Raw genomic sequence first — 22080 nt, 5'->3', positions numbered from 1 at the left:
GTGCAGCAGAACCGCTTATCAACTTACCCCTTATCTACAGAAACATCTATGTTTTGCTTTGCAAAATCTTTTGATTTCTTCTCTGTCAGCGAAAAGCAAACACAGAAAAAAATATGAAAAGAAACATGATAGAAATAAAAAGTGAATATAATTTTGATCCTTGCACCACAAATGTCTTACCATTTACAGGTTTTGTGCTGCGGTTGCTAACAGATATGGAGGTAACACCAGGCATTCTTGTGTCTTTGTGATATGACTGAGTTGATTGTGCATTAGACAATTCTTGTGATGTAATTGTTGTTTTTTCTGTTGGATTGAACTGTGAAGTGCTGGGGAACCCAGAAATTCGAGTCATAAGTGGACATGTTGGAGCCATTGCTACCATATACTTCATTTCATCTTGTTTTCCTGGAAAATGTGCAATAACAAACACATTCTTGTTGTTCAATTTCTCAAACAGGGACTTGCTGAGTGTTGGCCTGATTTGTATTGTCATACATTCAGAACTAAAAGTTCTTGCTGATGGTAATCCTGGGACAAATGAAACATGCGGAATAGATGTGTATAAGCTGACCATGTTTGGTTGCCTATTTACAGCTTGAGCAGAAGGAAAACCATGCACTCTGGTTTTTGTAGGGCAAGATGTCACTAATGTCACCATCCTTTTTATGTTGCAGCTATTTAGGCAGTCCTGTCCACCAAGTTTCATGATCATTTCTGTCCTCTTCTTCTGAGGCTTTTTAAAGAATGGTTTTGTTCCACTTAGCCACCCTGTGCTTGGGATTGTAGTCATGGATGCAAATCCTTTGAGACTTGAAACACTGGAGCAGCATTGTATAAAATTCTTCATAATATATTCAATCTTGGATTTGGTTTGAGGGGCAGAAGGAAACCCAGGGATCCTGGAAGCTTCTGGACAAGATGGCACTAAGGCCAACATAGTCCTCACAGTTTCCCTTTCTTGATTTGTACTGTGTATCACAAAATCTTTATCCTTTGGGAGCCTATTGGAAAAAGTGTGTGGATCAAAAAGCCAGTGTAATTTTGATCCCCTTTCAATGGATGCAAAACCTGGGAAACTGAATACTTTGGGGCAAAGAGGTACAAGACTTAGTATATTGTATCGGGGGACAGAAGGGAAGCCTGGAATCTTTGATGCTCCTGGGCAAGAAGGAACTAATGCAAGCATGTTGTTTGGTTTTACTATGTTACCTGGTGGGCTGTTGATCTTAAACTTAATATTTTTTTCTGGTCTGTCTATAAATGAAACCAGTTCAACAACCCATCCTTTTTTCTTGTAGCCTTCAACTGACGAAAATCCAGGTATGGTGGAATCTAAAGGGCACATAGGTAAAAGGTAGACTACATTTAGGCCATAATATGAATTTTTGGGATTTGGTATAGATGTAAAACCATGGATAGTTGATATTTTAGGACAGGAGGGTAAACAAGAAACCATATTCTTCGTTGCTGCTTTGTTGTCATGTGACCTGTCAAATATGTCTCTTCTCAACTTTAATAGTCTCTTGAAAGACTCCTCTTTTGTTACCCATCCTATATTCATATCTCCACCAACTGATGGGAAGCCAGGTATTTTGGAAACTCTGGAGCACAATGTGAAAAGGCTGATGATATCTGGATGCGGATAAGAGGGGAATCCTGGTGTCCATGCCACTTTTGGACAGGATGGTACAAGTGAAACCATTACTTTCATTGCTGTCTTATCCCTCTCGCATGTGTAAACCATTGACACTTGCTTTTCTTTCATTTGTCGTTGAAAAATTGGCTCCTTGATCAGTGTCCACTCTTTTAAATTATGAGATGATGGAAATCCTAGTATTTGTGACACTTTTGAGTATGACGTTGAAAGAGTGACCATATTTGTCATGTCAACATTATTCATTCTGGCTTTTGATACAGAAGGAAAGCCAAAGATGTGTGATTCTCTTGGTGAACTTTGTACAAGAGAAACAATTCCTTTCATCTCTTGGACTATTTTGATGTTCTCCAATAGTAATACAAACTCCTGTTTAATTGGCTTCTCCCATAATGGCTGAGGAATAGTGTTCCAGTCTTTGTTGTCAGCTTCCTGCATGGATGGATGGCCAGCAATATTTGTCATTTGAGAACAAGTTTCCAGTAATGTGGACTGTCTGTACTCAGTTTCAGTTGTCACATGATATGGCACACACTGTGGACTCACTGTGGAGCTTACATTTACCATCTGTTCCACTAGATCTGCCTGTGCTGAATGGAGATCCCACTCAGTAGTTATAATTTCATTATCCATGGACGGCTTATTCCAGGTAGACTTGCTGTCCTGTAGGCATTCCTGTGGTTGTTTCACATTAGCAGGGTATTCCATCCTAGCCTCTGTATTTTTCTTCTGCATTTTATTATTAATGTTTGAAATGATTGCAGCACCAGGGGATGATGGGACAATACTAACTATTTCAGTTATCATGTCCATTTCTTCCTCTGATGTATTTACTTCTGAAGTTCTCTTTGGTAGTTCCTCCCATTGTATGGTCCTGTCCTTATGCCATTTTTGTGTAGTTGCCTTTGGTAGCTCCTCCCACTGTATGGTCCTCTTTGTAGGCTGTTTTTCTGAATGCTGCTCAGCATTCTTTATTTCATTATGGCATAGGGGTACCGCAGCACCAGCAACAACTGTGCATAGTGGCTGTTGTGAAACCACGCTTTCATGTCTAAGGAATAGGTAAATGAAAAATTAGGTTAACTGTAGGAATGCATCGCATAATAATCATCACAAAATAGTGTAGGTTTGATTCATTGTTGCTTATTGAGTGGGAGAATAATAATTGCTTCACAGCAGTGTACGATTAAGTAAAAATGAATGTAAATCTAAAACTAATTACAAAATGACAGAAAAAAGTTGGAAGTAAAATTTACTATAACTATATTGCTATTCATTATTTTTTAAGGAGGCATTTTAGTCACATACCTGTAAATTAAACAAACGCTACTAAACAATTTCACTCCAAACTCATACGCACTACTATTAAAGCTAAAACTAGTAGTAGTACTAAAATGCTGCACTCCTTTGATCAAAACTTCATGCCACAGCACACAGAAGTAGATTATGTTGTTGAACACCTGTGTTAAGTGATTACTTCCAATTATATAAAGAAAACCTTCAATTTTAACACTTAAATCTCTTCTCCAACTACTAAACTTTCTAAGTAATGTGCAATTGTTTTCTGCTGCTGTTTTGTTATTTGTTTCATTATGGCAACATATAAGTATCTGTTTCTTCTTTGTGTATAAGTAACACTATCATGTGGCTATGAATTGCACCAAATTAAGCCTACTTATTATGAATCCATACAAAACCATACAACATACATTGTTACACCTACATCAAACTGACATTGCGAGCAGAGGCCATAGTATGATTCTGTCTCAAACTTACACAGGGTATTGCACACAACCTTGGTCCACATTTCATAATCTGTAGTAATGAAATCTATTGAGTCCATGGTAAAAAAAACGTCCTTTGCACTGACTGCAATGGCTAGCTAGTGTTTGTTCTTTAGACCCAAGGCATTGAAACACTAAGAAGTGACAAAGGGGGAAAATTATATATATTTCAGAACCACTGAATAACTAGAGAAACTAAATAACCCAGACAAATGACACATATCAATAGCAAATATTGAGTCAAATTCAGGGTCAGTCAGAAAATCACTTCATTATTTTTCTCTGTGCAAGCCGAGGCAACCCACCTATTCCTAACACTCAATAAAAGCGGCATGTCAGGAATGGAATGCCAAATTCTGCAATGCATGTTTCTGAAAACAGAAAAAAAAAACTTTCAAAGACTAACCCGCTTACATTACATACAGCATTCCAATTCCTGTTCTTCAACTCACTCACCCTTTTTCTAGAACAGCTACTTCTTCATCCTCTTTGGGTATCCAAAAGCCTTGTCCATCTTTTTGCATCTCCAAAGGTGAGCACACATCGGATTCTGTTTTCCTAGCATCAAAATCGAATTTGATTTGACTGGTCTCATCACATAATATTTCAGTTCCATTTACTGTAGAGGATGACTTATTATCTTGGATTTCCAAATATGATGATGGAAAGTCTTTGACAACTGTCTCAATGGGACAGTTTGATGACGCTATTGTCATTCTTTGTAGTACATCTTGGCCAGGGAATATAAATTGCAAAGGTGTCTCTCTCACAGAAACATTATAAAAGGATTGTTCTCCTAGTGACAGCTGCTGACTCATTAGGATTTGTCCTTCCTTTCCAATTCTATTTGTTCCTGACTTCACCAATAGTGTTTTTTCAACTGGCCAGCACTGTCCTGAATGGTGTATATTTGTTGATGGTACCCCAAGAACAGAGGCATTCTTTGGGCAAGAGGACACAAAATGTAACGAACTTGAAAACTGGTTTCTGTCGAGTGAGGGAACTGCTGTTAAGCTAGGCCCTGAAATGGATGTTTGGACAAGAAAGCTCAAGAGAAAGAATAGTCTTCATTACATCTTCCTGAGAACCACGCCTTTCGGGAAATAGACCCAAGTCTTGTGACTGTGTCATCATGTCTGTACTGACCCCTACTTCAGAATCAGAACTAACTGAAGGGAAACCAATTACGCTTGATTGTCTTGGGCAACATGGCAACAATTTTACCATGTCAGAATTATTTTCTACAATGGCATCAGTTGGGGCATGTGAAGCTGATGGAAAGCCAGCAGTTAGGACTTGTTGTGGACACAATGCAAGCAAACTGAGCATCATTCCTTTGTCCTTTTTTGACATTTCCTTATTGATAAAGTCTTGGTAAACAACTTCACACCTTCTATTAAATTGATGCTCCCAAGCTGCGTCCCTGTCCACATACCAACCTTCACATTTTTCTGCATAATGCTTTGCAGGTTGGCCTAAAATTTTAACATGTTCTGGTAAAGTCAATAAGCAATTTAACATACTGGGAGCCTTTTCATCCAACACTACCTCTGGTCTCTCTTCTACCTTAGATGGAATTCCAAAAATATTTGAGTGTTTGGGACAAGATGGCAACATTGATAACATAATTCTAACTGCTGACATTTCTCTAAAATGCATTCCATACTGATGTATCAGGGGCAGTTTTCCCGGGCTTGTCAAAGGCCTTTCCCATACATCTACAGGCCATTTTGCTTCATCAGACTCATTGTGGACTCTAGATGGTATTCCACAAATTCTAGAATGTCTTGGACAGACAGGCAGCAGATTAATCATGTTTGCTAAATGTGCCAACCTCTGGCATGTGACTGCTGAAAAGCCTGCTAAACCGACAGGCATCTTAGAATCAAAACAGGGCACTTCAACATCTTTTAAATCTAATGTAACTACAGACCTATCCCTTGTGTGTAGTATATTCTGTTTTTCTATTAGCCACTCAAAATGTTTGTTGGAGTTTCTTAGTGACATTCCAGGAACTCTACATTCCTTTGTACAACTAGGCAATAAATTCACCATGGTTGAGCCATCTAATAATCTCTGTGTCTGAGCGGAAGGAAACCCGGGTACCCTAGCATTCTCAAGGCAAGAGGGTAATATTGCACTCATACTTTCAGCAATGTCCTTACCAATACATGAAACTGCTTTTAGAATTGTTACTTCCCTATTGATAAAGGGAATCTCCCACTGTAAACTTTTATAAGAGAACCATTCCTTGCAGCTGGACAAACAAAGTTTCTTTGAAGGCAAACCGGAGACTCCACTATGTCTGGGGCATGAAAGCATTACATTGACCATACTGAATTTTAGTTGTGGAGCAGAAGGCAAGCCATAAACGTTGGCTTTTTCTGGGCAACTAATCAACATGTCTACCATATATTTAAGGATTTTTTTGTCTTCTGGTATCCAATGAACAATATAGGTTTGAGTATTCTTCTCCAGTCTCATGTTAATTCCTTTTCTTAAGGCATGCCAGTCTTTATTTTCATAATTCTTTTGATATTGACACATCATACCTGGAGTCTGGGTCTGTTCAGGGCACACAGGCTGAAGACTGACAATACTAGGTGTATTTTGATAGGAATTCTTCCCCATCAATATATGCCTGTCCATATTCAAACCTTGAACTTGGGCACTAACTGTATCCTTGGAGGATAAACCAATGACTTTGGGGTTTCTTTGGCAAGTCAAGCTAGAATCTTGTCTTTTTGCAAATGAAACATCAAGCACGCTGTGTTCTTTTTGTGGCACATAGGGAAAACCAGGAAGGGCTGCCTTCCCAGGACAAGAAGGTAACATATTTACCATATGCTTTATGCATCTGTTATTGCTATGTGGCCTTTTTTGAACCAGAACAGCTTCAGAACTTCTTAAAGGTCTATCCAATATAGATTCTTTCAAAACATGCCAGTTGTGTTTATATGAGGTAACACTTAGTCTAAGTGGTATACCTGCAATTATAGTCTGTTTGGGACATGTAGGAAGGAGACTGACCATACTCACAGTGTGTGAAGCCATCTGCAATGGGTCAGAAGGAAAACCTTGAACACTAGCTTTTCTAGGACATGCTGGCAATATAGCCACCATAGATCTATTCACATTAGCATCATTAGCAGTGTGTTCCTGAACACATGACATGTGGGAAATGTATGCTTCTTTTGTCTTTAATGGTTTCTTCCACAGAGACCTTCTTTTCCAAACATTCTTTTCATATTCAGTTACTAAGCCAGCAGAAGCTATACCTGGAACCTTGCAAATTCTGGCACACATTGGTAAAAGGTAAGCCATTTTTGGCACATATTTTAACGCAGATGGGAATCCAGGAATACTAGAAGAGCTGCAGCAGGACGGTGTTAAATTCACCATTTTGACAATCCCGGTTAAACTATCATCAAGGTAATTTACATAATCAGAATAAAGAATTAATGGCAATCTCTTGCTGAGTAATTTTGGAAAGAACAGTCTCCTGTCATCTGGCCAAGCTATACCTTGTGAGTGCTGTAAGGATGGAATGCCAGGAATGTTGGAATATTGTGGGCAACTTAGAATTGTAGATAGTATTGTAACGGTACTTGGTATTTTCACTGTTGCTGCTATCTGAGCTTCAGGCTGTGACGTAGATGGTAAATGAGAAGCAGAATCCCCTCTTGGACACAGAGGACCAAGTTTCACCTTTGAAGTGTACACACTCATTCCTTGTGTACTGACAGCCAAGCCTGGCACCACAAGTTCCTTTGTAACTATTTTATCTTTTTCTAGCAAGTGTCTCTTCTCCATGGACTGAGCAGCATGTTCAGTTCTATCTTCCATATACTCTTCTGACTCCAAACTACAAACAAAGCTTTTTGTGAAAGACCATTCACAGTTCACATTTTGTTCTTCTCTTTGTTTTGAAAAATTGTCTACTGTGTCTGGCTGTGCTGAGAGAACCCTAAAATGAGAAGTGCATCTTGCAGTGCCTTGGTTCAAGGAAGTTGTTTTGTCTTGTGTTGTGCAAGGAATTTCCTTGTCCATAATTGGTACTGGAACACCAGGGCTGATTTTCCGAATATATCGCTGTGGCTTCTCCCATTGTAAGTTAGGTGCAGTGGACTGTTCTCCAGACTGAGATTCTGGTGTTTTGTTCTTCAACACTGGAGAAAATGAAGAACTGGTGTTTCTGAGACAAGATGACATGGGTGCAGCCATGCTTTCTTTTCTGAAGGAGTAGAGTATAGGCTGATGTCAGGACAAAAAGGATATCACACTTAAGGAAACTTTTAAAAATACCAGAGCACAAATCTACATATTTATAATAATCATAATTTACTTTGTTAACTTGGAGGAACCGTACCATGCCACACTTACCCCAATTCCACAGTCACAGCTTCTTTTATATAGGCCACACCTATCTTTGGTTTAATTTCTGTGTCTGAGATTGCAGTTTGAGATAAGGGCAACAGAGGTCCCTGAAGTGATCTGTAAGTATGCTGGGGATCAGTAGGCTGGGTTACTAGATTCCCTAACTGAATGGACATCTTGGACAAGTTACTTCCTGGTTTAATTAGATGCTCTTTGACTGAAGTAGATGTTGGATCATGAAAATCAGGGTTTTGCTTAGATCCAGTAGGGTTGGGAGGAGGTGCTGTCTGGGTGTGGGGGAATGTCCTGGTCAGCCTTGAGTCTGTCTGATCCATCTGTGTTTTTGGCATCTTAAAATATTTTTGCCCTGGGGCTAAGGGCATTCTGGTGCTATGGGTCAGAATTGAGGCCATGCTCTCAGGTCTGAGGGACAAACAAATGTAGATGAGAGTTATGATGTTAGAACACGGTCTCCAGTACAGTAGTGTAGTTAAATCCAGGCCACAGTGACAGAATTGAATACTACTACAAAAGATTTAAATCAGTGTTTCTCAGTGCAAGACAAGACAGCGTGCCATTGTTTTGTTCAAATTTAAATTTTCTTTCAACAGCATATTTTAGGCAAATAATATTCCATGTACAGTCGAGCCAGCAATGCCAAACAAAGCCAGAGGATTATAACAAGCAGAAGCTGCTGGGTCTTCAGAAGTTAATACAGTGAAAAATAAGGGGTATTTAAAAATATTATCTAAACTGCTTTAATCTATTTATTGTAAGACATATAAACCTGCATTATAAATACAGTAAATACATTTCAGCAATGAATTTGTGCAGTGAATTTTTAAATTTTTGTTGTCATATTTGGCAATTTTGTAAGAAAATAGGCAAACATTTGGCACTGGCCATGGGTGCAACAGAGTTAGGAATTTCTTCTGGAGTTCTGTATCTAGCATTTTTCCAACTTTTTTACATTTACATTCCTTTTTTACAAGTCCACTGTAGCCAAACAAATGGGTGTTTGTGTGTGGGCTGACAAAAGAAGCCAACACTGCTTAACCAAGCCTAGCCAGTTAATGGCAAATGCAACCCAAAGCATGCGATCAACCTTAATGTTGCTTATAAAGTGTTCTGAATCAGCAGTACATGGGCTTAACCCAGAGCAAGACATCAAATTTTAGCAAAAATTGTATTTGGCTCTCTTCACCAGTTTCTCATAAACAATTTTTTTGCAGTAGCAAGGCAACATAAGTAAGCAACATACAGTATGACCATGACTATTATGACTGGCCACGTGGGCCGAGGATAACTGTAACTGTAACCCTCTATAGAACATTTAGCACAATAAACATCTGTTTGGATAGAAAAAAAATTAAAATTTTGAAATGAAATTAATTATTAAACACACTCTTTTGACAAACCTTAAGTGGCTTTGAATAACTCGAATAACATGACATAAAATACAGTTGAACAAGACAAAATGTTTTATATACTAACAACGAATTGATTGACATGTATGACTACACTACAAATGTTCTTAGTAGTAAGATACATACTATATGCAGTACGATTAATATTTTATGTAGATCAAATAAGCATAATATCTAAAATAAATGGTAAAACTGTTAAATACCCATAGCAGCCCTGTGCCTTGCATTTGAAGGCATATTTTATTTAATCTATTCTTGTACACAACCAATCATGTAAGACAAAGAAACGTAGGAAAAATGGTATTACTTGTGAAAGTTCACACCTAATGAAATACAGTAACATCTTTATACTGTTGCTATAGCAATGACAGAATGCAGGTCTCTGTCCAATAATAAAAAACACGATCACACAGATTTAAATTTGTGTATTTGTGTTTCAATTTGTGACATGATATGTGCCAGTCTGCTTTTCTCTATGCAGTATTTGTACTGGCTTTTTGAATATGTTATAAAGTAAATGTTGTGAACTGGTTCACAAAAACTTCTAGGAACTAGCAAAATGTTTTCACACTACACCCTACCATGGCATCTTTGGTGGCTGAAGCAGAAGTCATTCTTGGACTTATTTTGGTGTCCTTTAGACTGTCACTTAACCAAGATTGTCACCTAATACAGAATATCATTCAACTATAGACAAGCATCCTTAAATTAGAACATCAACCCTTAAACTAAGAATCAGGGTGTATTTCAAATATTACTTCAGGCACTATGTGGTGATAGCTCTGAGTACATTTATGTTATCTCCTGCTGCAATAGCATAATACTGTAAATGAGGATAATAAAATATCTTCATTCTCAAAAAAGAAAAGAAAAAAACAACTAAAACAAGCTAAATGAAGAGACTTGGAAGACTTTGACCCTACCACATGAGTATTGTCATAACTATTCCCACAACTAACAAGACTATATTCAGTTGTTAATATGAGCAAATAGCTACTTTCAAAGGCACACATTTAAATACTTACAACTCTTCAGACACATGCAACACTACAAACGGATACCATGTACAGTAACTGCATTGAAGTATCTGAGGGAAGGGATATTTTTTTTATAGCCATGCTGACCACACCACACAATGTTAAAACCATCAATCAAATCTGCTAGAAGACAACCTTGTACATTTACTCACCCTGGTGATGGCTTCACAACCTCAATTTCAAAACGTGCATCTCTTTTGTGTGTTAAAGCCTTTGATTGCTCTGGCTTCTGGCTGGTAGGGGCTCTAGGACCAGGGCCTGTAATATAATATTAGGTATGTGGCAACTGCATTTAAGTATTCTGACAGACAAAATTTTGTGATCATGCTTACTTGAAGGTGTTGTGCACTGATTGTCCTCTTCACTCAGTGTGCTTAACTGTCTTTTGAATTCTAAAGGGAAAGAATAGAAAAGAAAATAATAATAATTATCTAGTCTGAACGTTGATGTTCATTTGCCATCTCTCCGAAACATTGTACAGTCTTGAATCAAGTGTTCAGCTGTGTCAATGAGAACAGCCAACATGAGAAGACATTTGGATTGGATGGATATTGAATTAATTAAATAAATTTCATGCTAAATCTAGAAATTTTCATGTTTATTCTTTTCCTTTTCTGTACCTGTATCTTGGTCACTGGAAGAAGCTATGGCAGTCTGGGATATATGTGGTTGACAAAGAGGCCCAGAGAGTGCAAGAGCAGAAAGACTTAGAGCAGAAGGTGAGGGGCTCTCTTCTGTAGGGGTGAACTGGGGTCTCCTGGAAGGAATAAATCCAGACCCTCCCTGAGGTTTCTGATCTAAAGATTGACCTATAGATGAAACTAACAGGAGGGAAACAGTGGGAAAAGAAGGAAATAACGGTATAGGGGAGGTAGAGGAGAGAGAATGGAGGGAGGGATATAAGTAATGCAAATCAGACAAAAAAATAATAAGCAAAAAAGTTTTCTAGTGAACACTGAGAAGGGCTTAAGGATGAAGCAGAAAAAACAAGTGGGATGGACATGGGAAGGGAAGAATTCAATTGGTTCAATTGGAGCTCTAATGAGTATTTCAGGACTACAATGTGTTAAATGTACTGTATTTATATTAAATGTTCTTTTTCATCCATATCAATGGTTTACAACATTGATAGCCAATAAGGATACATTTAATCATTTGGCAGATTCCAAAGCAACTTACAAGGGAAAGGACACTTGCCTAAGGGCCCCTACTTGAGGTAGGCCACAGCTGGGATTTGGCGGTAATCTTACCACTATACTAACCAGCTGCTGGTACTTGTCTACAGTACAAATTCAGTGACCGTAAGAATCCTCTACACATGCTGATTCAGTAATTCGAAGTAACACATCAGTAGACTGAATGTTTAAGCAGGAGAAGCATGAAAGGAATGATGGAGATGGGGGTAAAACAGGGAGGAGGATTATCAACAGGGGGAGGATGTTAGACTTGAGTGGAGTGTAAATTAGAGCAGCATTACATGGCACTTCTATTCTCTGCTTTTTCTTCTGCACTGCAGACTGTCCAGGATCATTCTTAGAGAGATGCAGAAACGTAGGAGAGAATTTGGGTTGTGCAAGAGGGGCCTTAGATTTAGGAGGTCTCCATTCACTTTGCCAGGAAGCTGAAAACGAGAAGAAAAAAGCAGGGAAGGATAGAGGGGAAAGTTACAAGTAAAGGTGTAGTTACAGTTGTGTAAGGAAGCCCCTTACACACAGGTGATACAGGTGAAGAGAGGTTTGAACTAGAAAAACACCTACACTCTAATTCTGTCCCTCTACCTGTGTCTGGGGCAGATGGCAGACTGGTGGGTCTGGTGAGGGTGGAGTGACCTTTAGGTTGTCTGGGAGTAGGAGGTGATGGAGGTACATGAGGAAAGGAGCTAACAGGAGCTGAGGACGACGAGGAAGAGTCAAAAGAAAAAACAGGAAAGTTCTGCACTCTCCCGATATCGGGACAGTCTAAAAGATGAAGATGGAAACAATGGAAAGAAAACAATGTGGAACAAAAAAATAAGACTAATGCATCAAAAGTGCAGAGCCACAGGTTGAGTCACAATTTTACACTCAATGGAATTTAAAATAAAATACAGAAAAGTGGCATCATATGCACTGCATTTCGGATCTTCAGCTACTTCAGTGTCAGTGAGAAATCAACAATAATGATCATCTAGTACCTGTTTGTGAGGTTTCAGAGAAAGCAGAAGGATGGAGAGGTGGATCAGAAGACGGGAGAGAAGAGGTGGAGAGGGATTTAGCTGGGGTAAAAGAACAGAAAGCCTGGGCCACCCAGCCTTCAGCTGGAGAGGATTCACTGTGGAAGCTATGTGGCCTGCGAGGAGCTGAAATGGGCAAACAGAACACAGGAGAGGATGCATACAATGAGGAAGCAGGGAAAGCAGAAAGACTAATCAAAAGGCAGAAAACAGTGAGTAAAAAAACTTGCCAGAGTGGCCTTAAATCCATAAAATGTCAAAAAGTGCATATTGAACACTACTGTAGGCATTTCCCCTGGCTTCCAAGCTTTATGGTAAGTTAGGCTATCCACATTCTGACTCCACTTCTGTGCTTAACACACAGACATACAAACAGTGATTGAGTTCTAGCTAAACTTTGAGCCCTGCTCACTATTTAACTGGAAAAGCTGCAAAAAGTACAGCAGAGATACAGTAAGGCTCACTCAAAACATGACATCAAAGAGTCCAGTACCATAGCAAATGAGTTACATTAGTACACTACAAACCTCAGCCATTAAAAACATCAATATAACTGTGAAAGAAAACCAAATTGCTGTATTGCATAAAAGTAAATAATTTTTCCTTGTATGATTCCAAAATAATCACTGGCTTGTTTAATTTACCTACAGTAATTCCTAAAAGCCAGGCAGTAATTCTCTGTCATCTTTATGAAAGAATATGTTCAGACATGTTGGCACTTCTGTCCAAATCTAAACTCAAATCTTAACAGTTATATGAAGATCAAAATTTGCAAGGCACTAAAACTATATACAGTATACACAAATCTATTCCAATTTCCTTAACTTTTTTTTTTTTTTTTTCTGTTTGCTGCACATACTATACAGTAGTAAGATCGTTATTTCACTTAAACGAACTTGAACTGAGCAACAGTAGTTGTGGTAACTATAGAAAGTGGTATAAATAATCTGCAAACCCAAGTTTCAGAATATTTGGGAGTTTTTCTAAAATGTTATTACACTCAAATCTTTGTTTGAGATTTTCAGGGTTTGAAACTTTATTTTTGATGTTGTTTTTTAAAATCCCAAATATTCTCGAAATGACAAACCTACCAAATGCATGTCATCCAGAAGACACGAACAAGAATGAGAAACATCTGTTAACAAATACCTGATCCAGCGCTGGGCTGGAAGATTTTGGGAAGGACGGGAGGGTGAGCACGTGCAAAGGCTGGCAATGTGTATGCATAATGGGACGGCAGAGCCTGTTGGGCAGTACTTGGTGGGCGTCTTTGGGTTTGCAGTAAAGAACATGGAAGAGAGGGGTCAGGGGGATCAGGCAATGGAGGACAAGATGGTACGGAGATGGTGGAGGAAATGCCAGAAGATATATTCCAATCCATCTCTGATGTTACTGGATAAGAGATAAAAGATTAAACGAATGGGAGAGGCGGTGTGAGGAGAAATAGACTGGAATAACAAAATGAAAATGAAAAGGTTGGCATGAGGTTTTGCAGTATATTTGTGGAAACAGAATTAGAAAAAAGGGGAAGAGGAATGTGAAAGAGTGGATATACAAAGTGTTATGTGTGAAACACTGGGGGTGTCAAAGTTACCTGAGAGACCTGATTCAATTGCAGGTCTCCAAGCCAGATCATGTATTCTTGTAGTAGAAGGGGCAAATGCTGTTATAAGAAGAAAAGGGAAGACCAAACAGAAAGATTAAGTGAAAGGGGAAGTGTCATATAGGAAACGAAAGAGTATGCAGCAGATTGAGAAAAGCAGTTCGAAGAGGTCAGTCCAGAATGAACTAGATCTGGACTTGTGCAAACTGCAACATGCCCATGCTCATTTTCCTCAGCTCAATGTAGCTAACGGCTGTCTTTGGCTAAGGAACCAGACCAATCCTGTAGGGGGCCCAGATGAGATATAGATGATAAGCTAATGTTTCTTACCAGTAACATGAATAGATTGTCCAAAGTTGCTCCTCCGTTCCTCGCTCACTTCATCATCACTGTCATTAAAGTCATCCAGATTTCCAATGTCGCTCTGTTTCATACTCATTAGACTGGCCAAACTCTGCATGTCCTCGTCTCTGTGGAGAGTAGATGAAAAAATATCTGAAAACAGTGTGTGCATGAATATCTGTGTGCAAAAAATATCACTATTACTCCTTTGAGGGTACAAAATCAAAGTTATAAGATCTGACTACAGAGCTTTGAGGAATTACTGTTCGATGTGCTGTTGAGTTAATGACTTACGTGGCCTTGCCCTCTTTGAGAAAGACACACGACAAGTTGAGTTTAAGTGTGGCTTCCACCACTTTGACAGACAGTGGTTTAAGCTTTAATGTTACATCATACTGAGCCAGCGTAGCACTGGCATACTTCTTCATATTGACTTCAGCTGATGCCAACACTTTCCTACGGCCTTTTGTCTCCTGATAAACACAATAGGCAAAAAGTCAAAGATAGTCTGATGGTCTCCATCATCACAGTTACTAAATAGTGAAACTAAACTACAACCAAGTAGAACCCAGAATTACTGTAGCTGACTCACATTTTCAATGACAAACGTCCAGTCCTTGTCTTCAAACTCCTCTGCAGTAGGCTCCTGTTGACAGACAAATGAGTACTTGATGCCCAGCCAGACTGTCAACAATAGTAGACATTGCCTACAATCCACATAATGTATCAGTCACAAGTACAGAAAGATTTAACTCATACCTTGAAGAGTGTGACAGTGATGTCTAAACTCTCTGGGACCTGCCAAATCACCATGCCTCTGTAGGGGTTCTTTATCCCTGGCTGCCAGCTGTGGAGCTGACAGAAAACACAACAGAATCACTCTCAGAATTGCTGTCTAAATGTACCAGGGTCTGTGTTTTAGCCTCTATGTGTACCTTTTTAATACAAGACTAAAACTATATACTGAATTTGTGTCTCAGCAGTGTCTCAACAGCAGCCCTGTTGAGACAGCAGCCCTGTTGAGACGCTGTTTCGAATGCTTCTAAATAAATCGTATGTTATCATGTCTTCCTTGCTTCTTTACCTTTGTGCTGTGACGTCTGTTTCTCCTGATCCACACCACTCTCAGTTTGTCTGGTTGCCTGAAATCACAACAATGAACAAAACAATGGGTCCAGCTACACTGATCTTTACTGGTCACAGACAATTGCTGATGAAAAACCAGTTAGCCTTGCTGTGTGTCTCACTATTATTTCCTTAGAGAAATCCACTGGCTTCCCTTCCCTGAGAGAAGACACTTCAAAATGATGCTGCTTACTTACAAAGCACTCAATGACCTAGTCACACCTTACTTCACTGACCTCCTCCACCATACCCCTGGCTGCTCCTTTGGATCTTACCACAAACTTTTCAACACTGCAGCAGAGGAGCACTAAACCTTGGGCGACTAAGCCTTTGCTATTGTATTGCCTTTGTGCTGTAGTTTAACTAATGCATCTGAGTTCCTAGAAAAACACAATGGAAAGAAAAGATCTTATTATTATTTAATTTAACTTAATATTAAATTTATTTTACAGTTTGTGTTGCATTTTCATTAGAGATTAGTACCGGTTCCAATATCCTTGGCTATTCCAATGTTTTTAACAGTTTGACCTGCTGATTCTGATTTTCTTTCTTTCTAAGAACTAGAATTGACAGCATAAACAAATATTTTTGTAACTTTTCTATAATGAAGAGTTCAATCCCATCTTTCTCCCACTCTCGTTTAACTAATTCCCGAAATAAAAGTAAAGATGAAGTGCATATTTATACTTGTCCAGATGTAAACAGGTGCAACAGGCAACAGAAACAAAAAGAATTCAACATGGCAGTGAATGCTTTCATGGCTGTTACAGATACAGATAAAACAAATTGGGATTTTTGTGTCTTCATGGTAAAGAATAACCACACTGACAACTTGTGTGCATGTGCAGACCTCTGGGCAGAGAGCAGAGCAGTTTTTTTGTTTTAAAGGAGAGAGTGTGGCATTATATCCTGTTTCAATTTCACTGTGGTACTACTCACAACACAAGCCTGAAACATGTCTAAGCCTGACCCAGAATAATGGCTTTAAGGTGGACAAAGACGTAGGCGAACAGCTCGGTGAACAAGTAGCCGAAACTATCACCACTCCACCGCGCAAAGGATAGCTTATTTGTTATATATTGGGAATATGCCCATGACAGCCTGGGACAGAAACATTGTAAGAGCTGTAAAGAGAGTCCATAAACAACTGTGTCATCAGCAATAACCTTCACAGGGCAGCTGTGAAGGTCTATTGTTTACAGAAGATTTCATGAATAAAAATACAGAGGCTACACCACAAGATGCAAACCACTGATTTGCAAGAAGAACAGAAAGACCAGGCTGGAATTTGCTAAAAAGTACAGAAATGAGTTTTAATAGACTGACAAAGATTAACATTTACCAAAGTGATGGAAAGGCTAAACTTTTTTTGCACAGTCAAGTGACAAGAAATGTCAGATTTCCAGGATATTGTATTAAATTATGAACATCAGAGAGCCACTATTAAAGATCGGGAGACATGCGGGAGACTCCTTTCGCTATAGAGGTGGAACATCTCTTTCAGTTTCGCTCTCAATTTGAGAACAATTACACTCTTAATTTTCAACTACAACTTAAAGTTCAACCCATAACATACTGAATCGGTATTATTATTATTAATAATAATTAATTATAATAATATTATAATTATATTATTATATTATTATTATTGTACGTTGGCCTACTGGCTGAACTGTTGTGACGACAGTGTGTTTATGTCATAACCAATGTGTGGACTGGTGAGAAAGGTTGTGAGAGTGAGAGTGAAAGAGACACAGAGAACAGAAATAGACGCATGCCACACCAAACCTCTCGGAGGCTTAACTGCAATCCTACACCTGTTGCACTATTTATCATAGCCATGTATCAGTGCTGTAGCAACCAGCTGATCTACATGTGTACAACAGTAGCTTTAGCCCTTCTAGCCTGGATATTAGTGGTTTTCAGAATACAGTTTTTCAAGACAGACTACACCTCATACAGTACATGTATCACACACATCAGTAAGTGTTTGTCGTGTGTTTTAAGTATAAAGTGTTTGGGAATTATGGCTAGTGTGAGGGAAGTTGTTGATCATACTACTTCTAAATAGTTTTCACAGGCTGTCTAAACTCTGGGATACTCCTCAGTAATATGAGTGTACTCTAGGTGTTTTTTCCTCCTCACTTTGTAAAGTTAGCCCATCCAGCTGATCCACATTCTACACATTCTTGTCACAGACTGTTGAAGGTACAAGTTAGCTGTCTGTGATTTCTACCATTGGTCGCCATGAGTTTAATTTCCTGCTAAACGTCATTTTCTGATGTGAATAAACAATACCAGAAGGTCACTCTGCCTGACTGAGAGGTCAGTATGCCCTGTCAGATAGCTTCAATAACCACTGACACCTTTGTGATCTGACATCAGATTGGTGGGATACATCCAAGCATTTCTGACCTTCATATCCACATCAGCATAAACAGCATTTGACCTTCTCTGTCTGAGCTTGACATGGGCATCACAATTATTTCTTGAGTTCAAATATTCAAGTCAATTTAATTCTCATCAATTATTATGAAATTTCATCACCATGACATCATGGCTCCTGTATCACATGCCCATCCCCTAAACAAAAAAATATGCTATCAGCTGATGAGTGAATGTTATATATTAAATACTTTATTTAAATGTCTCCTTTAATCATATCTCCAAAAATTATTCTTAATTATTCTTGTCTTCCTTCTAGTTGGATCACCTATAAACACTGTTGATTTCTGATGTAGACTGATGAGATTCATAGGAGCTGCTTCCTTTCCAGTATAATCTGGTTCTTTCTTTGTCTAACTTCCCATAGAACGATTGTAACAAATGGTTAAGATCATCTTAACGAAGGGCATACAACATGTTGACAAGTGACATTCAGAGGTTATATAGGTGTAATTTTCAACTTTGGACCTAGTTGGGCTGGGCTGGGCTGGGCTGGGCTAGGCTAAATATACACTAATTACAACTCTATATTTAACAAACACAGATATTGATCTTTGGTATTGAAAAAAATGAATGATTCTTTTAAGGCCTATCTCAATGCCGGATTGTTAGCAGGGCACTGGTATAAATGTGGCTTCCAACTGTTCGTTTACGCAAGGAACAAATAAAATGAATCAATTCTTGTCACACAGTATAAAACCTGTTTACTACTCATTTCACACAATCAAAAGGGAACACTTGATATGTGTGTTCAGGCTGGAGCTTTCAGAGGGTCACATGACATTATATAAAGTGTGAACATGTAGAGACACAAACTCACAGCGCGCTGGTCTGTTTCCCTCTGTCAGAGAAATTAAGGAAGTACTCTGTGTGTTTAAAACCAGTGTAAAACTAAGTGCAAACATTTCAGTGTAAACATTTACCAAACAGTCAAATACAGCCAGATGGTCTTCAAGTTCTGCACTTTAATCCTTGCGTTACTGTGTGATCTTGGGTGTTATTTCTATTAAAATCAATCACAACAGAATTATGAAAGCCCATTTCTGCCAAGACAAGAAAAAGACTGATGATAAGTTTAGATTAATCACAGATTTGTTCATGTTAGTCAGATCTGGAAATACAATAATTAGACAGGGCATTATTATAAGAAAGTAAGCCAAACATCTGACTTATTACATACATGTAGTATGTATTGTAATTTTTTATAATGTATCAAAATGTAATAATATGATAATTATTAAGCCTAATAAATCATATATTTTACTAATTATCTGAATGAGGACAAAGAAAAACAACTTGACCTGTGTTGAATGAATCGAAATAGGTAGCTTCTGGAAATGTGCATTCGGCTTTTGTGCAGTAACTCTGCCTAGTGCATCAGCTTCATTCTAATAGGTGATCGGTCATATAGCTGTTTGTATTGAATAAAATGAGCTTTGTAGTGTTGTTGGTGATGTTGTTACAGTAGTGCACACACTTTAATACATCAACAGTTTTTTTGCAATAAAATTAACCCCAAAAATCTGATCATATAGCCTTGAGTGTCTCTCTCCTCGCCATTTCAGCCTAAATTTCAGAACCGTTACACCCCTATTATTTTGTCTAACAAGTCTTGAAGCTTAGAACCACCAAAACACCAGACACTGTCATCTTAAAGGTCCTTTAAGATCTAATTAAAACTTCAATTTCAACAACAAAAACAAACACTAGGATTACTATTCAGTTACAGCTTGATCCATCTTTTCTCTGTGTTGGTGTTTTAGGAAATCACAACCAATAAAGAAAAAACAAAGTGAGTGAACTTGCTCAATGACAGCATCTACCAGAAAGAGAAACATGTTGGTACTGGTTGTGTGTGTGACACTTGTTGGAAAGTGAATAAGCAAAATCACAGGAAGGTAGGGTGTCCAACAAGTCAGGTCTGGAGGATTGGAAACACATGCTGACTGCAGCGTGAGTAATGATACTGGAATTAAAGGAACTCAAGCAGTGCCAAGTGTGATGAAGCAGTCAGACTGCATGACTAACAAATGACTAACAACAGTAACAACACAGTAACAGGGCTCCATCACAGCACCCAAAGTGCTCTAATCATCCGCAGCCTCATTTACACACACACACACACACACACACACACACACACACACACACACACACAGACAGCTGATATCATGACATCAGATATATGATTTCCAGAAACTATAGCTGCAAGTATTTTTAATAACTTCCGTTTCTGTCTTGCACAGATGATGCACTTGTTGGGTTTGAGAGCATTATAGAGAGATTAACAGGAGCTTCCAGAGTCTCCAATCTAAGCATGTGCAGGACAGCAGCTACAGGATGAAAGGTCTATAGTCTGCATGATGTAAAACTACAAGATCCAGAAAATCATCACATTTAAAAAGCTCTGCCTGATAAATAATTATTACTGGAGTATCTGTATTATTAACAATCCATTTCTGCAGACTGATTAACCACTAACAGAGCTAGTAAACAATCCTTCCTGACCAATATGTAACGATTGTTAGGAGCCAGGTTGAGCTCCCACGTTGGTGGAGTCCGATCTCTACTGCAGTTAAAATTCAAGAGAGACTAAGTAGATCCCAAAAGACCCAGAATCCCTGTAGTTCGCTTTGTTGTACCTCATGGTATAAACTGCACTACATGTTTTTGTTTTTGTTGTTTGTGGTTGGTGGGGAAAGTGACGTTGTGACCTCATTGTGCTAGCATCCCGGCTACAGCCCGGGTGGTGCTGATGGTGTGGAGGACCGCAGCCTTCCTCCGCCTCACACTAACGTGGCTCCCAGAAATGAGGCTTCAGTCACGGGAGCCCTGGTGAGACGGACGCATGGTGAGAGCCGCAGAGCAGACGCGGAAGTAACGAGGAGCAACGCAGTGATGCACAAGCACGGAGGGAGAGGGACACTTGACTTTAAACAGTCCTCCTGTCTCTGTATGGACAGACGTGGACACAATGACGGAACACGAGAACCGGTTCAACAGTAACGTCACTGAAAAGACACTGGGTCGTGTTGGAAGTCTAAAAAACCACTTTTCATTTATGATGGAGTCACGTTAGCGTTAGCTGAGCATCTCTGTCTTCCTACCAAAACACGTCAGATGTCATTCATTAAACTAATAACGGTGTTTAAACAGTTCCTCACCATTTGTCCGTGCATTCTACGACCAGTTCTTGAAAGGAAGCAACAAACTGGAACTTCGACGCTTTCTTTCCGACCCGCTGGAGCCGCTTCCACACCGACGTCATGATTCAGAGAGTCTCCCGCCTCGCCTCCTTCTGCTGGGACAAACTCCGAGGAAGTATCCGGACGAGCAGCGGCGGCTCCGCTGACAGCTCCTCCCGGGCGGGGAGCCGCTCCTCAGCCAGGCGACAAAACAAACACACGGCCAGCGTCGAGCTGCCGGGATGGACCGGAACACTGAGGAGCGTGAACCTCCAAAATAAAACTCGCGTTGACGGAGTTAGTCAATGAAGCAGACGTGTGTACTGGCTCCCCGAGGACGATGGGAAACAGCAGCACATCCTGTTGGTCACCGGAGGGTGAAATGTGGCTGACTTGACAAGTCCGTCACACCCACAGTGACTTCATGCACTGCAGGATAAAATAATAATAATGTGAGGATGTTGTTGATGTGTGAGGCTTCACCTAAAGCAAATAAAGCATCAAACTAATGAAAGTCATTCTGCAGTCGATATAGAAAAGATACAACAGTGATTGTTTAGCTGAAACCCACATGCTGCTGTCTGTCCATGAACAGATTCCTGTGATTTTAGGGCAGGGCCAGGTTATTACTGTGTATGAATAAATAATTAAAGCAGACATCTCCTCTGAGTTATCTAACACGCACACATAACAGATACAGGCCCGGTCCTAAGAGAAGCCAAACAGTGATTAGTGTGTTCCCATGAAACTTTGTTAAGGGATGTTGTCAAAGACAGAAGACAAAACAGAAATTACCTGTAGGTTCCTCAGGGAAAGCGTTTCCACTGTCCTGAGTGTCACTCAGCTGGGACTTTTCAAATTTCTACTTGAATCTATTTAAAATCTG

General features: G+C 39.3%; 1 protein-coding gene across 16 annotated transcripts in view; it reads right to left on the bottom strand.

Moving 5' to 3' along the window:
• The window catches only part of LOC113157714 (mucin-5AC-like), a 25873-nt gene extending 3793 nt beyond the window's left edge, over nucleotides 1-22080 (bottom strand). For 3 of the 16 annotated variants that reach the window (XM_026353320.1, XM_026353323.1, XM_026353324.1), the window contains exons 1-17: nucleotides 21990-22063; nucleotides 21174-21623; nucleotides 15524-15581; nucleotides 15199-15294; nucleotides 15032-15085; nucleotides 14734-14912; nucleotides 14428-14567; nucleotides 14089-14157; nucleotides 13644-13886; nucleotides 12456-12620; nucleotides 12061-12240; nucleotides 11760-11903; nucleotides 10903-11103; nucleotides 10615-10674; nucleotides 10435-10540; nucleotides 181-2708; nucleotides 28-82 (exon numbers count right to left, since the gene is read on the bottom strand). In XM_026353320.1, the coding sequence (XP_026209105.1) occupies nucleotides 28-82; nucleotides 181-2708; nucleotides 10435-10540; nucleotides 10615-10674; nucleotides 10903-11103; nucleotides 11760-11903; nucleotides 12061-12240; nucleotides 12456-12620; nucleotides 13644-13886; nucleotides 14089-14157; nucleotides 14428-14567; nucleotides 14734-14912; nucleotides 15032-15085; nucleotides 15199-15294; nucleotides 15524-15581; nucleotides 21174-21277 (4382 nt within the window). In that variant the 5' untranslated portion in view covers nucleotides 21278-21623; nucleotides 21990-22063. The other 13 variants (XR_003298523.1, XR_003298524.1, XR_003298526.1 and 10 more) reach the window with 13 other exon arrangements.

The sequence above is a fragment of the Anabas testudineus genome, chromosome 18, assembly GCF_900324465.2.
Source record: "Anabas testudineus chromosome 18, fAnaTes1.2, whole genome shotgun sequence".
Classification (NCBI taxonomy): Eukaryota; Metazoa; Chordata; class Actinopteri; order Anabantiformes; family Anabantidae; genus Anabas; species Anabas testudineus.
This window is presented reverse-complemented; position numbering and strand designations above follow the sequence as displayed.